The following is a 13,254-nucleotide window of genomic DNA, read 5'->3' on the forward strand; positions in this document are numbered from 1 at the left end:
GAATACTGTATGTACGCTCCCCTCCTCTCTTGTTCTTTGTAGTCGTCTGACTTTTGGTCACCTCTGTCACAATGATCACCGCGATCTCCCAGAGCCAACAGTGCCAAATCCTGGGCGCCGTCACCCCCTTTGCCATCCTGTTAATCCTCGCCGTTGTCCTATAGATGTAGGGCTGTAGGTAGCAATTAGCCTCCAATTTGTCCCGCTGTCCGTTTCCCGAGCCTCAACGGTATCCAAATGCTTCCGTATTATCTGGCAATTCGAATTGCCGCAGTAGATATCCTTGTTGATGAGGCAGACGTGGATCTCATCATCTTCAGGAATAGGTAGGCGGAAGATGCGCGTGACATCCTAGACGATATCTTTCTGTGCCGCTTTACGTGTGATTTTCATGTTCTGGATAGTCGGGCTTGTCATAAAGCTGCTGTCATCTAAGGTGCTGGGTATTAAGGTCTTGAAACACAGAGAGGTGAAAGATACTTACCACAGTAGAAAATTGGCTGATAAAGTTTAAGTAGGATGAGGGCCTTCAGGTTCTCTTGTGTGTTGAGTGGGCTTTTTCGGTTCTCCAACACCACCAAATCCTCGATTAGTTTCTGTAAAGACTCGTTGTTCTGAGAGGAGAAACGCTCAACATTGATCCCACTGACGTGGCCGGCTGCTATCGCTTTGAAATCATCCGCTGTGGCGCAGTCCTGTATCTCCTGTATCTCCTGTATTTCCTCGTCGAAGTGTCACGTTTTGGAAATAGAGACATCGGTTTTTCTAACTTCGAAACAGGGACACTTTGGGAGCTGCTGGCCCCAAAGTAACCCTTCAAGGCACGTAGGGCACAAAAGATGAAAGTGAATATCATGCTCAGCCAGAATATCACGTAGGCAATGAATTTGACATTCTTCGTGGTTGTAGGAACTTGGTTCTCCATTTTCTCGTCCAGCAGGGGCAGAGCCAGCGCCAACTTATGACTCTGTACTTCAATAACAAGCTCATTAGCCGTCTTGCCATCCAGATTCAGTGCCCCCAGAGACGCGCCCGCATTCACAAGCAAGCTGGCGACCTTGGTATCTCCAAACCTGACAATCGCTTGCATCAAAGGCGTGTTACGGGAGCCGATCTTAGGCTGTACGTTGAGATTGGGCCTAGGAGTTACCACCAAAAGGAGTGAAACGATGGCGAGGCGGTTTCTTCTCGTGTTGGATGTTGCTACCCATAAGGCAGTTTCTCCGCTGGGAGCTTGTCGATCCACATCCGCCTTGTTTGAGAGGAGAAGCTTCACGGTATTTTTGTGGCCATTCAGGACAGCCGCCATCAGAGGTGTGTACTGTTTGTTACCGCTTGCTGCATTGATGTCTTCTCCGAGTTTGATGTATTGGTTTAGACTTTCTTCATTCAGTCTGCCATCTCTGGCGTTTTTGTAGATAGACGAGATTGTCATTTCGGTTTTTCAATGAACAAACCCCCTCGCTGAATACTGATCTGGTTATTGGATGTTGAAATTTTTCATCGAGTTCCCGACAGAATGGTGAGATGAGTCGAGTGGTAAGTTCCAAGCTTGAGAAGCCAATTCGACCTGACGTTGATGTAGGCAAGAGTAGGAAGTTAAACTCGCTCGCTGTCAAATTCCCAGGCCTCATTTATCACTTGCAGTGTATCCTCATTCAGGCTCGGAATTACCCACATTCGCAATTTCTAGTGGTAAGCAAATTTGTATTGAAGCTCATACTATGGATCGTGCAAAGTGGATCCCGCAGATCACAACTTTTTCTCTTCACCCCACTACACCACTGCTTAGATTTAAACCCCTCGAGAGATCAAGCAGCTCAGCTTCAATCTGGATCTTTATCTCAGATGAAACCAAATACAGACTCAAGCTCTGAATCCTCTATCCCCGCATCCCCCGCCACAACAATGTCTTCCCACACCGACGCCGCGGCACACCCCGCAGGTGACAATTCCCTCGACGACATCTTCGGATCCTCACCACCAGCCGAAACCAGAGATCACAGACCTGCAGGACCTACCAAAGCATCCACAACCACCACCGAACCCTCCGACCTCCCCTCTCTGCGCCGCCAGCACGTCACAGCGGGGTACCGCGACGGCGTCTCCGTCTCTAAGGGCGAGCGCGTCCAAGATGGCTTCGACGGCGGTTTCCCAGTCGGAGCACAACTAGGCATGCGCGCAGGAACGATTCTGGGTATTTTAGAAGGTATCTCGCGTGGTTTGGAAGAGCGTGCAACGGGGGTGAAGAAGCCCGCCGCGCGGGGTAGTGCTGGGACTTCTTCTGTGGACAGTGAAGGCGCTGAGGCGCGGCGGGAAATCAGCGAGCGGGTTCGACGGATCTACGGGGAGGCTATGAAAGCTCTAGATGTGCAGGCTGTGTTTACGGGATTTGAAACCGGGGCGTCGGCGCGGGTTGATACTGCTTCGGGAGAGGTTCAGCGCCAGGATGCAGGGGAGAAGCCGGAGGTTCACCTAAGGAGGAAGGGAGATCCGGTTATTTCTCGGTGGGAGGAGAGACTTGCTGTTCCGGCTTGGGAGGAGAATATGGATGCCTTGGAGATGAAAGAGGATGTACAGGAACAGGGCCAGGGACAGGGAGACAAAGGCGCCGCGGCTGAGCGGAGTTGAAGCCCTCCTGCTCTATCCCTATCTGGTTTGCTACGGTGAAGCTCTATCACCTTTTGCATGGTGCTCTGGGGACCATGTCTTGCCCGTTTCCATGGTGAACGGCCTGCAGCCCCCAGGCGACTATGGTTCTATCCCGGCTTGCCTGCCCGTCCCCGTCCCGCTTTTCTGCACGGTGCATTTGTTGAGAGACCTCTGAAGAACCGCGCTGCAAGGATGATGGAGTATCGACACGAAACTCTCGCGCAGGGAGGCTGTTTATCGAGCTGTGCGAGAACGAATAATTCCAAGCTCATCCGTACATTGGTACCAAAGTACGCTTGAGAAAGTTTAGCGTCGACGCCAAGATTTCTCAAAAGCCATGGCTTGTGGATTCGGATGGGCGAACAGCTGGTTGTATGATAGACCATTGTTTGTCCAGACTCCAGATCCCGATCAAACACCGCGCCTTGGCAAACTGCAGGATCGATCTAGGCCGATCAAGACCAATGTGGATCCTAGAAAAAGAAGTCCGATACATCTGAAACCCACTGGGGAGTTAGTCTCGCGGAATACTTGGAGTGCAGCCGACGGAACCAGGCAGAACAACCTTGCCTGTACGGACCGGTTCCGACCCTCCGTCTCCGAGGGACTTTTGAACAGCATTGAAAACTAGAACCCTGATTCCCCACCTGCTTTGTGCTGGATTTGTGATTAAGGAATCGATTGGTGGCGGGCACCTCACCTAGACCTGTATGATATCAGACTGCCATACTCCGTACCTATCCGATGTGAATTTTGATACCGAATGATGTTATTTGCGTTGCCTAAAATCAAAAGTTGCCGCGACCGTGGTGAAATCCGAACAAACTAGTGGGTGCGTCGGTGGCGTGGAGACGTTAAAAACGCAAGGGATGAGATGAGCTCCAAATCGAGATGTGGTGCCGCTTTAGCTTTGATGATTAGTCTACTCCGTACAAGCACATGAACAAGAGAAAACAGCCGGAAAAAGTACTTCGCGCCTCGTATAGCAATTAAGTACTTTGTACTGCGTACTCCATACGGATTATGCGTCGTGGTTCTACACTAAAGCACGCATCCACGCCACTGTGATGAATAGGAAGATCGAATGAATGTTTACAATTCCAAATCCAGATCCAAATCCAATTCCAATTTCATTCGTCCTACATGGTATCCATGGATAATGAATTCAAGAAATACTTCAGCTCCCATGTTCAAAGCATAACAACCTCAAGCTGAAACAAAACCCAAACCCAAACCCAAACCCAAATCCAACCCGTACTTCTGCGGAAGGGAACCGGCTACCTGCAGATCAAAATCGGACCTGTAATTTCACCCTTGACAGGACCCAGGACCCGGGATCACATCCCTCCCGTAACCAGGATCAGGGAACGCAGCATGGTACTTTTGCATGCATCGAGCCCGATAAACTCGAGACATTGTATCAATACATTGGCTGTCGTCCCTACATGCGATACATTCGAAAGGATGTGGGTTGAAAGAAATTGGAATTAGAGATGAGATGGGGGCTTGGGTTATTCCTGTACGGGAGGTGGGATGAAGTTCATTTAATTATGTCTTGATGATTTGGTAGTATTTTTGAATACCTGAAGCAGGTATCAAAGCTGATGTAGTAGTGGTGGTGGTAACGAGTTGATTGTGCTTCGCATTCCAGTATGTAGATCGATTACCTAGACAACAGCTGTGGGAGGATCGAAGTGGGAGGGAGATGTTCTTTGAACTTTGTTTTCATTTTGCATTATGCTAACAATATGCTTTTGTGCCCCAAATTCCTTCATAGTTAGGTTCGTGAAACCATGGAAATACAGTCTTAGCTGGGTTCTTGTATCATTATATAGTAGATCATACATGAGGCAACGAGAAAGTGGACATGAGTGTAAAGACCCAAAATCAGTAGACCGTGAGAACGTAAGAAATGATATGAAAGATGATGATACAGCGTTGTGGGTAATAGATATTGGATAATCATAAAGATGGATGAGGCGGAGCCCCGGGGTCAAACAGTAAGGAAAGCTAAAGACAGTAGAGCCCGCAGGCAATTTTCGTTGGGGTGTCGTTTTCGTGTGTTCGTCCGTGAATTCATTGGTACGGAAGTTTCATTGAGAGTATACCAAGGCCCGGGTATTTTTGGGCAGGGGTGGATGCAGTATCATGGAAGTTCATGACAAAAAGAAAGCATAGAGCATAGAAGCATCAAATAGGAAATCGTTGCAGTGCATGCAAACGTGGGAACGCCAAAGAACGCCGTGCACCGTCTAGAGTCATGGGCATCAGATAGTAGTAGTCGTGGTTGATTTCGTAGGGCGGGCGCAGTTGAGTGATCGAATGGAGTCTAGCATGCGGCGGAAAAAGGGCTTCTGTTCTTGGGCTGCGTCTTGAAAAGTGGCCTGGGAGTGTTGCTCGTAGCACATGGATGTGAGCTGCTCTTTTTCTGGTTTGGCGAATTCAGGTGTGTCGGAGCGTTCACGACGACGGTACTGGGCTTGCATGGCTGCAGCTGCAGACCAGTCCATTTCGGACTCAGTGGCACTATCATGGAGACCACTGCTGCTGTTATGTTGGGAGCGAGGCTTGACAAGGGAGACGGATGACGGTGCAACTAGCCGGAGGGTTTGAAGAGGGTGAGCCCTTGAGCCATCCCGGCTGGTGCTGGGGCGGCTAATACTGGGCCGACCAGTGCTAGGGCGATCTATGCTGCCACCCCGGAAGGGGTCATGAAACTCGATGGGAGCATCATCTGGCATACATGGGAAGCGTTCAGGGAGGTGGTCATCGAGCACAGCTTGGCGTAGGCGAGGTTGAGATTTGGCGGCGCGTAACTTAGCCCTGCTGCGAACTTTGCGTAATGTATCGATAGGTTTGCGGGAGAGTGATTTGTTGCTAATTGACTCGTTTTCTGAGTCTGATTCCCAAACGGATTGCTCACAGTAGGCATCCATGGTGGAGATAGACGGACGCTCCATGGAGGTAGCAGTCCACTGGCGCGAAATAGGAGGGGAGCTGGCCACAGGGCTGGGAATAGGGCTTGCGCCATCATTGGCAGGGATGAACAAGGCCTGGTCGAAGTGTGTGGCATGCGGCTCCATGGTCACCGGGTTGATCAAGCTCGGAGGTGAGATCATAGATGGATCCAAGGGAGGCCGTGTTCCAGGGCTTGATTGTTTCCTGCGGGAGCTCAGAGAGCTGGATGCATTGGATAGGTTTGGCAGAGTTGGGTGTGCCTTGTGCCTTCTTCTTGATGAGGATGACATACTGGATGTCTCGTACTTCATTGTGTGGGTAGATGTGCAGTCGGCAGGAGTGGTAGGGCGAGTTATCGGGGCGAGCGCAGCCACTGGGGGGGAGGTGGCAGAGAGTATTTTGGAGGCGCCGTTGCTTGCTGGTTGTAGGCGCGACGAGGCTCGATCTGAACCTGGTGGGCGTGTTGGTAGAGCTTCTCGGTGGCCTTGATAACGGCGTCAGGGCAAGGAGGGGAAGAATAGGTAGATGAGAACGAGCTGCTCGGTGTCAAATCTGGCACAGTAGCGTCGGTCTGCACTGAGCTGAACGACTCCTGGCTGCTGTGTAGGGGTCGTCGTTCTTCTTCTTCAGTCGAGGATGTGTATCGGTGGAACCGTAAGGTATTCTCCAATTGGATTTGAGCAAGGGTAGATCGATCTGGGCCAGTGTATTGTGATGAATCCTGTTGATGATTCGAATTGTAATTCCCGTTGGTCAAAGAAAGGGTGTAATATTGGCTATTGTCACCACTGAATCTATCATCGCGGATTGTCGGTGTATGTTGGTCCCAGATTGGTGTCGCAGCCAGCGACTTCTCCAGGTAGAATGGATCCTGGTTAGACTCTTCCAGAGCCTTGGGTCCTACCTTGGGCAGGTAGGTTGACACTCGATCCGTTGATGGTGATGGCAAGCAAATAGTTGTTTGTGATCTGTTCCGGTCTTCGTGCAACACGTCCAACTCTCCGGGACAGTAACAATCTCCTAGAGCCATGGACTTTGATTCCGTACGAACAAGAAGGATCCAGGCAGTGAAGAAAGATAGAAGGATGATAGAGTGGAGAGGAATGAGGAATGGAGAATAGGATGGAAGGGGATAGTTTATACCAAAAATAACATATTACAGCCATCAAGTCATCGAGGTATCAAGCCCCCTCCAAATCTGGCCCAGGGCATACCAAATGCATAAACAAAAGAACGGACGATCATGACCTATCCAACCTTACATGGCGTCCCCTTCCGTGGCAGGGATGTTCAGCAAGGACCAGTTCGCGGCTTCAGCAAGGGAGCGGAACGCCATCCGGGACTTTTGTTGATTTCTTCGACTTCATTCGACTCTACATAGTTTCCCTTTGGCTTTGATTTTCCTTTCTCGTACTTTCTTTTCTTTTCTTTTCCCCTCCTTTTGCTGGTAGGAAGCACATGAAAGGGAATGTGAGATGTGTCAGTCGGATGTATTCCGGTGAGCCACTAACGCCATAACTCCATATGATCTTCGTAAGGCGAAGCCACATCCTATCCCATTCCAGTCTCATTCCTGGCAACCACGTATTATCTGAACACTCGAGCCTCAATCTATCTAGTACCGTCTGTAACGTTTCATTGCCCGAATTCTTTGCTTCTTTTCTTTGCCTTTCTTCTTCTACGTCATTGCTTGTTCAACCTGACACTACATCCAGCGGGCTATCTTGCATCAGTCTCAGCCTATTCGCTGTTTGTTCTTTCCATCGTAGTGCTCTGAATCGTCCAATTTGCCGGGTGCAAGATCCTAGGTTTCTGTGTGCGTCAAGGGCTTTGCTGCTGCGCCGTAGCAAGCGACTCGTTACACGCTTGACACTCGATATATCACATTGGATCGGTACCGGCAAGTCCGAGATGCACTGATTGGCTGGGGATCAATGTTTCGAGAATTGGACCAATCGAATTATACGAGAAAGCTCTGCCTGTCAGATTCTGATCTGCTCGGAATGATGAACTACAGACTAATTTTTCTGAAACTGATCCAGATCAATTTCCAGGTCAATTTACTCCCAAATTGATACAATCAACTTCCAATGTTGTCTATTTTGCCCTGGAAACCATCTGTTCTCTACTTCCCCACATTCCAATGAAAAGTTAGTCGTGCATTGCATCCCGCTATACAGACGGGGCTCCCGTTCAACTGCACATATTGCAGTGACCAAGTATATCATATATATCTAGCGTTCACAACCCCTGATCGACAGGATCCAGAGCCTCGATTCCCTCCAGTTCATGCGCGCTGGGAATACATTCTGCTTGAATGTACTTTTTCAATGCATGGCCCTCGCCTCCCACCAAATGTCACATTCCTAGCCTGTAGAGGATAGTCTATTGCAGCCACATTTAGAAAAATTTGATATTCTCATCAAACATCAATCAATTCTAGCTCCCTATCGAAATTAGACCAAGGGCTGGGCCTCGCGGAAAACCCAAAGCCCCTATTGCAAGGTGATTCGAGGGCGTACCTATCCAGTCCAGGAGCAAACCCCTAATACAATTTGAGATCCCCAGGGACCGGAAAGGATAACCAGATCCCCCGCCAAACTGTCTCTCGTCTCAGGTCCGTGATTGGCTTACGGGATTTCCGAGACCCGATCCAGTGGACAGGAGATACTGAAACATCTCACTTCCAAAACTTCCCGGGGATCTTAGATGACCTGCAGGCTGCAAGGCATGCTTGAAACCTACCTGTATATTGGGACTTCCTTCCCCTTTCTCGATGATCGGGGAAAAAAATATGTTGCGTCCGCGATGCAACGGCACCACTTCCGCTGAGTCTATTGTTTCTTCGGGCCTGAAATTTTCCGACCTGGACTGATCCCGGCCCTTGCGTGTTCCGTCTATTGGAGTTGGTCGAGAGGTTACCCTTGCTCGATCGTGTTTATTTTGGTTGTTTCTAGGATAGTGTCTAGGAACAGTACCTGTGAGTCCCTCAAGTAGTATTGCAGTATTGGCAGCACTCAAGTTTGGACGGGTCTGGATCTCAGGGATCAGATCTAGGCCTGAATCGACGTCACTGTGGGGCGAGATGTTCAGCAAAGACAATGAGAGAGTAAGAGAGTTTCAGGCTGTCGAGTAGAATGTACAGTCCTATATCGAAATGCCACGTAGATGCAGATTTAGCCTAGTTGCTATTCCACCAATAGCGGATTCAATGGTGGAATAGAAGTCGGAAGTCGGGACTTTGTGGGGAAAGAATAGTTCGTGCCATCAATTTCAATTGCGAGCCGGAGCCGATTGAACCATTGGAACGAATGGATCCCATCCATTTTCTCTCTGTTTTGTTCCTGTCCCTTAGAAGCTCAACAAGACTTCAACATTGAAGTGTCAGTAAACGACTCTAATAAAGTTCCTTTGAATCAATTGATTTTTGGGAGATTCCCAGATCCTCATATATATATATATCGATGCCCGACATCCCGCATTGCCAACGCATCAGTGCACAAGCAGCGCACAAGACAAATACAAACATAAATTACTAGTCTCCAAGCCCAACCATGGATCAAATGGATAATCATGTTTTTCCGATTTTGCCAACTGCTGAGACTTCAGGAACCAGTTCCCCTAAGCTCAAGTGCTATACTGAATAGCGATACCTTCTCATCCAAAGTTAAACCAGTTAGGTACCAGTCGATGAGATCTCTATCTCGTACCTGTGCGACCGATCTACTTCAGCTGCAGGCAATTATTGAAGTGCTTTTCCGAAAAAGCCCGACGTTTTCAGTTTGGACTTGCGCGACGTGCGTTGAATACTCAAGGGTTGACGAATATCTGTGTTCACAGAATCTGGATTAAGTGAGATTATCTAACCCAATTTCCGGAGATTCAGATCAGATCAGATCAGATAGCTACGGGTTGCGGAAGACGAGAAGTCGGAACATTCCAGCTAAGCCCATTCTTCGGGATAATCCACATCCATTCCCTCAACTCGAATCCCATCATCCTGTCATCAAGCCTCATTGATTTGAACCTGGACTGGTGTAGCTGGATTGGTGCTTTATGATCACCGAGACACGTTTGGTGCGCTGCAGCTGCCGCTGCGGCGAACCCCAGCCATCCTAATTAACCAGCCACCGCGTCCTCAACTACTGGGTCCTCTCCTCCTTTCAAGTCCAATTACGCTCCTAATCGATTTATTTTACACTTCTTTCTACTTAATTTCAAGGGTTCAATTCTGAAGCTAGCTGGGCTGGAGAAATAGGAATCTCCGATCCTACTTCCGTGATCGCGATACCTCAACTTCAGTGCCAGTGACGCAACAAGCTCGCAGTTTTGTCCAACCTTCCTACGTTCCACCTACCATTGACAGACGTGTCTCGACATACTCGTCCACCGTCTAACGAAGTCCACGATACCTACGACCAGCCAACGTTTACGACCTTTGCGCCCCAGCGTCAACCTACACACCGTCCTTCATCCTCCCATTCAGCTGATTACCGCCCACCCTCGGCCAGTGGCTCCCAGCGTACCTTGCGCCGAGTTCGCCGTCAGCCAGAGGCTACCCCATTGCCTCATCGCCGAGCCTTCTCCCTTGATCACTCTACAAGACAACCCGCACAGCCCCAAGCTCATTCTATCCCGACCTCCGCACGAGCTCCGGAGAGTGGAATTGCTGCCATACGCCCAGCTCATTCAGAAGCGCATACGGACGAGAACGGATCGACTATCGACGATCCATATCAGCTTCTCAACTCCTCGTATTGGCCACGGAGAACCACCGGTGTCTCATCGCGCACTGCGTCGGCTATTCTCTTTGCTCTTGAGGACGCCATCCGCCGCCCTATACCCTTCACATTCGACTGGGCAGAAGTGAATGCTTCTATGTCAGATATGGTAGGTGTAGCTGGTCCCGCCGGGCCCGTTCAGAATGGAGCGTCACGCGCACCCCCAGCCCCTGCGCAGGTTCCATCGCAACCTCCCAGTGGTATGCGCACGCCGACAGACATCATGAGACAACGCCGGGATCGCGAGGCACGTCGGAAAGCCGAACAAGAAGCCCGCGAGAAGGAACAGGAAGAGGTGGAGAGACAGCAATTTGAGCAAGAGCAGGCGATTGCTCAAGCTCAGGCCCAGGCCCAAGCACAGCAGTTTGCGGGCCCTGCCAATGATCCAGCGTCCCAGCGTCGAACGCGGGTGCCACGCCCAACCAGAGGACCAGAGACCCAATTTGAAGGTGCTTCTGGTACTGCTCCTGGGCCCGCACCAAACCTCCGTGCTACACCATCTGCACAAGGTCGAGTCGACTATGCAAATCAACCACAGCCCAGCCAACAATTCGGGCCCTCTGTACCACCGCCTCGTGCGCAAAGCGCCACTGCGGCTGGAACGGGGGATCCAACTGGAACCAGTGGCGTCACCAAGCCGACTCAGGCCCCTACCCAGCCTGGCGCACCGCAATCCCTTCAGCAACCTCAGCGTGTCTCCTTTCCTCATGCGTTCGAGAGATGGGAAACCCTATCCTCACACTGGGAGGGGTTGACCAGCTACTGGGTTCGGAAAATGGAAGAGAATAAGGGCGAAGTGGAAGGAGACCCGATAAGCAAGCAGCTAGCTCGTCAGATCACGGATCTGTCAGCCGCTGGCGCGAATTTATTCCACGCCGTGGTTGAACTGCAACGTTTACGCGCATCCTCTGAGCGCAAGTTCCAGCGATGGTTCTTCGACACTCGCTCCGAGCAGGAACGAGCGAAGGAGGTGCAAGCAGACCTTGAACGACAACTCAAGGCTGAACGGCAAGGCCGTGCTGATGCTTTTGCTACAGCCCAGACTGCTGAGCAGGACAAGAACCGTGCAGAGGAATTGCTTCGTGAAATGCGTCGCGAGCTACAGATCTCCAAAGAAGAGGCACGTCGGGCGTGGGAGGAACTCGGCCGTCGCGAGCAAGAGGAGCGCGAAAGAACCAACTCCCTCCGAAACGGAGAGCCCACTCTTGTAGGTGGTGTCCAGGTCGTCCCTATGATCCAAGGTGTGCCCAGTCGCCAGCGCCCACAAACTCGCGAGGGTCCATACCCCGGCGGGCCAACGGCCACCACCATGGGAGGCGACTACCAGGCCAAACCTACTAACCCCTCCACTGGAACCTCATACTACGATGAAGCGGGCCCGATGTCACCAACAGGCTCCGACCCCTTCGTAGAGCCCAAGAAACCCCAACACCCCCCGTCGAGTCAGGCTCCCTACGCCAGCGAGATGTACTCTCACGAAAACCCCGCCGCCTATCCTGGCCCCGCAACCTCCGAACCAGACGACCGCTCCTACGTCAGCAGCGAACCTGGCGAAGAAGAGTACAGCTACCAGCAAGACCAACAGGGCCGTTCGTACGGACACCCAGCTCCTCGCTCAGAGGCAAGTGATGAATACGGCGACCAATTGCCCGCTGACGATCATCAGTACGTAACCGACGGCGCGTACACTTCTGGTGCCAGCTCTGGATCAGTACCCGCCCCCTATCCGCCTACCACGGGTGCAGACTACAGCGGTTCAGGATGGGGTGTTGGGTCCGGCTGGGAAGCCGTCACGCCCAGACACCGTCACCCTACACGGCTGAGTGATGTCCTCGAGGAGGATGAGCCGAGTCGCACGAGTCCGAGCCGCGCTAGCCAGGCTCCCAGCCGAGCCAGCCAGGCAAGTCGGAGTATGCACGGGTTCTAAGATATCGTTGCGTGTCATGCATGACAGCAGAATTATCTTTAGGTCCTTGCCTTATATCTTGTTTCCTTTTCTTCTCTTATCTTATCTTTGCGATGCGATGTGACGTGATGCGTACATAGAAGAAAAGTGGCCGGTGCATCCATATTTGTTCCACAGCATTTATCTACAGCGTCTTTTCTTTCCATTCCTTATTCATGGCAGGTTATCAGACTACATTTCTTGTCTCCTTCTGTTCTGATGTTTGATACTCGTCTGGCGTTGTTTTATTTCCTTGGTTCGCTATTAGTCTTCAATGGTAATACATAATTGCCTTGGTTCACGATTCACTCCGATTTATGAATCTAAAAGTTGCAGTCATGTAACCTCCCAGGTACCCTTCAATGCTCCAAGTTAAAATACAACCTTACATGGACGTCTTCGCCGGTTGTCCTCGCTGAATTTCCTTCAAAATTCTTCCGATTTCTCTTATCCTCGTCGCTGCCCTTCGGCACATGCACATATATCCCACCCCTTTGTCTTTCGGTCGAAAACTAAGACCTAGCTCGAACCCTTAAATACTGCCTGTAGTTTTAACTTAGAATTTATATTGGGATCTAGCTTGGGATTCCAGCCCTAGGCCGAAACTTCGGGGGAAATGACGTTTGCCTTATATATGTACCCGAAATATATATTTCAACTTCAAAACGTGAACGAGCTACCACCTTTCTTTCAGTCATCACTTTTGAAGCTGCATAGTCCAATTACAAGGCAAAATCAAATAGCCACATAAGGACTGCTTAAAATTTTTTATGTAACATGTATGCTTCTTTTACTCCCACTTTGTAAGAGTGCGGATGCCCCCTTCGTTGCGAAGTTGGAAGGAGACACCCGAAGCGGCGCGGACTCTTAAAGATCAAAAAGATTAGCATGGTCATATCTAATATCTAGTATCAAATG

The 13,254-nt window shown here is 50.4% G+C and overlaps 5 protein-coding genes across 5 annotated transcripts; 2 read left to right on the forward strand and 3 right to left on the reverse strand.

Moving 5' to 3' along the window:
- Positions 1-351: 351 nt before the first annotated feature.
- Positions 352-1,435, reverse strand: N7520_002787 (ankyrin repeat domain-containing protein; the record flags this gene model as incomplete). Its single annotated transcript, XM_057136722.1, has 3 exons — positions 352-431; positions 485-682; positions 739-1,435. 3 exons carry the CDS (start codon positions 1,433-1,435, stop codon positions 352-354), a joined length of 975 nt encoding a protein of 324 aa, XP_056999408.1.
- A 473-nt stretch (positions 1,436-1,908) lies between these two features.
- Positions 1,909-2,631, forward strand: N7520_002788 (Yae1 family protein; the record flags this gene model as incomplete). Its single annotated transcript, XM_057136723.1, has 1 exon — positions 1,909-2,631. The coding sequence occupies one exon, from the start codon at positions 1,909-1,911 to the stop codon at positions 2,629-2,631; it is 723 nt and encodes a 240-aa protein (XP_056999409.1).
- A 2,288-nt stretch (positions 2,632-4,919) lies between these two features.
- Positions 4,920-5,921, reverse strand: N7520_002789 (uncharacterized protein; the record flags this gene model as incomplete). The annotated part of the gene is made up of 1 exon (XM_057136724.1): positions 4,920-5,921. One exon carries the CDS (start codon positions 5,919-5,921, stop codon positions 4,920-4,922), a length of 1,002 nt encoding a protein of 333 aa, XP_056999410.1.
- A 41-nt stretch (positions 5,922-5,962) lies between these two features.
- On the reverse strand, positions 5,963-6,640 carry N7520_002790 (uncharacterized protein; the record flags this gene model as incomplete). The annotated part of the gene is made up of 1 exon (XM_057136725.1): positions 5,963-6,640. The coding sequence occupies one exon, from the start codon at positions 6,638-6,640 to the stop codon at positions 5,963-5,965; it is 678 nt and encodes a 225-aa protein (XP_056999411.1).
- A 3,026-nt stretch (positions 6,641-9,666) lies between these two features.
- On the forward strand, positions 9,667-12,318 carry N7520_002791 (uncharacterized protein; the record flags this gene model as incomplete). Its single annotated transcript, XM_057136726.1, has 2 exons — positions 9,667-9,682; positions 9,938-12,318. 2 exons carry the CDS (start codon positions 9,667-9,669, stop codon positions 12,316-12,318), a joined length of 2,397 nt encoding a protein of 798 aa, XP_056999412.1.
- Between the last annotated feature and the right edge of the window lie 936 nt (positions 12,319-13,254).

Source organism: Penicillium odoratum (genome assembly GCF_028828045.1).
Source record: "Penicillium odoratum strain IBT 22623 chromosome Unknown utg000002l_segment0_segment0, whole genome shotgun sequence".
Classification (NCBI taxonomy): domain Eukaryota; kingdom Fungi; phylum Ascomycota; class Eurotiomycetes; order Eurotiales; family Aspergillaceae; genus Penicillium; species Penicillium odoratum.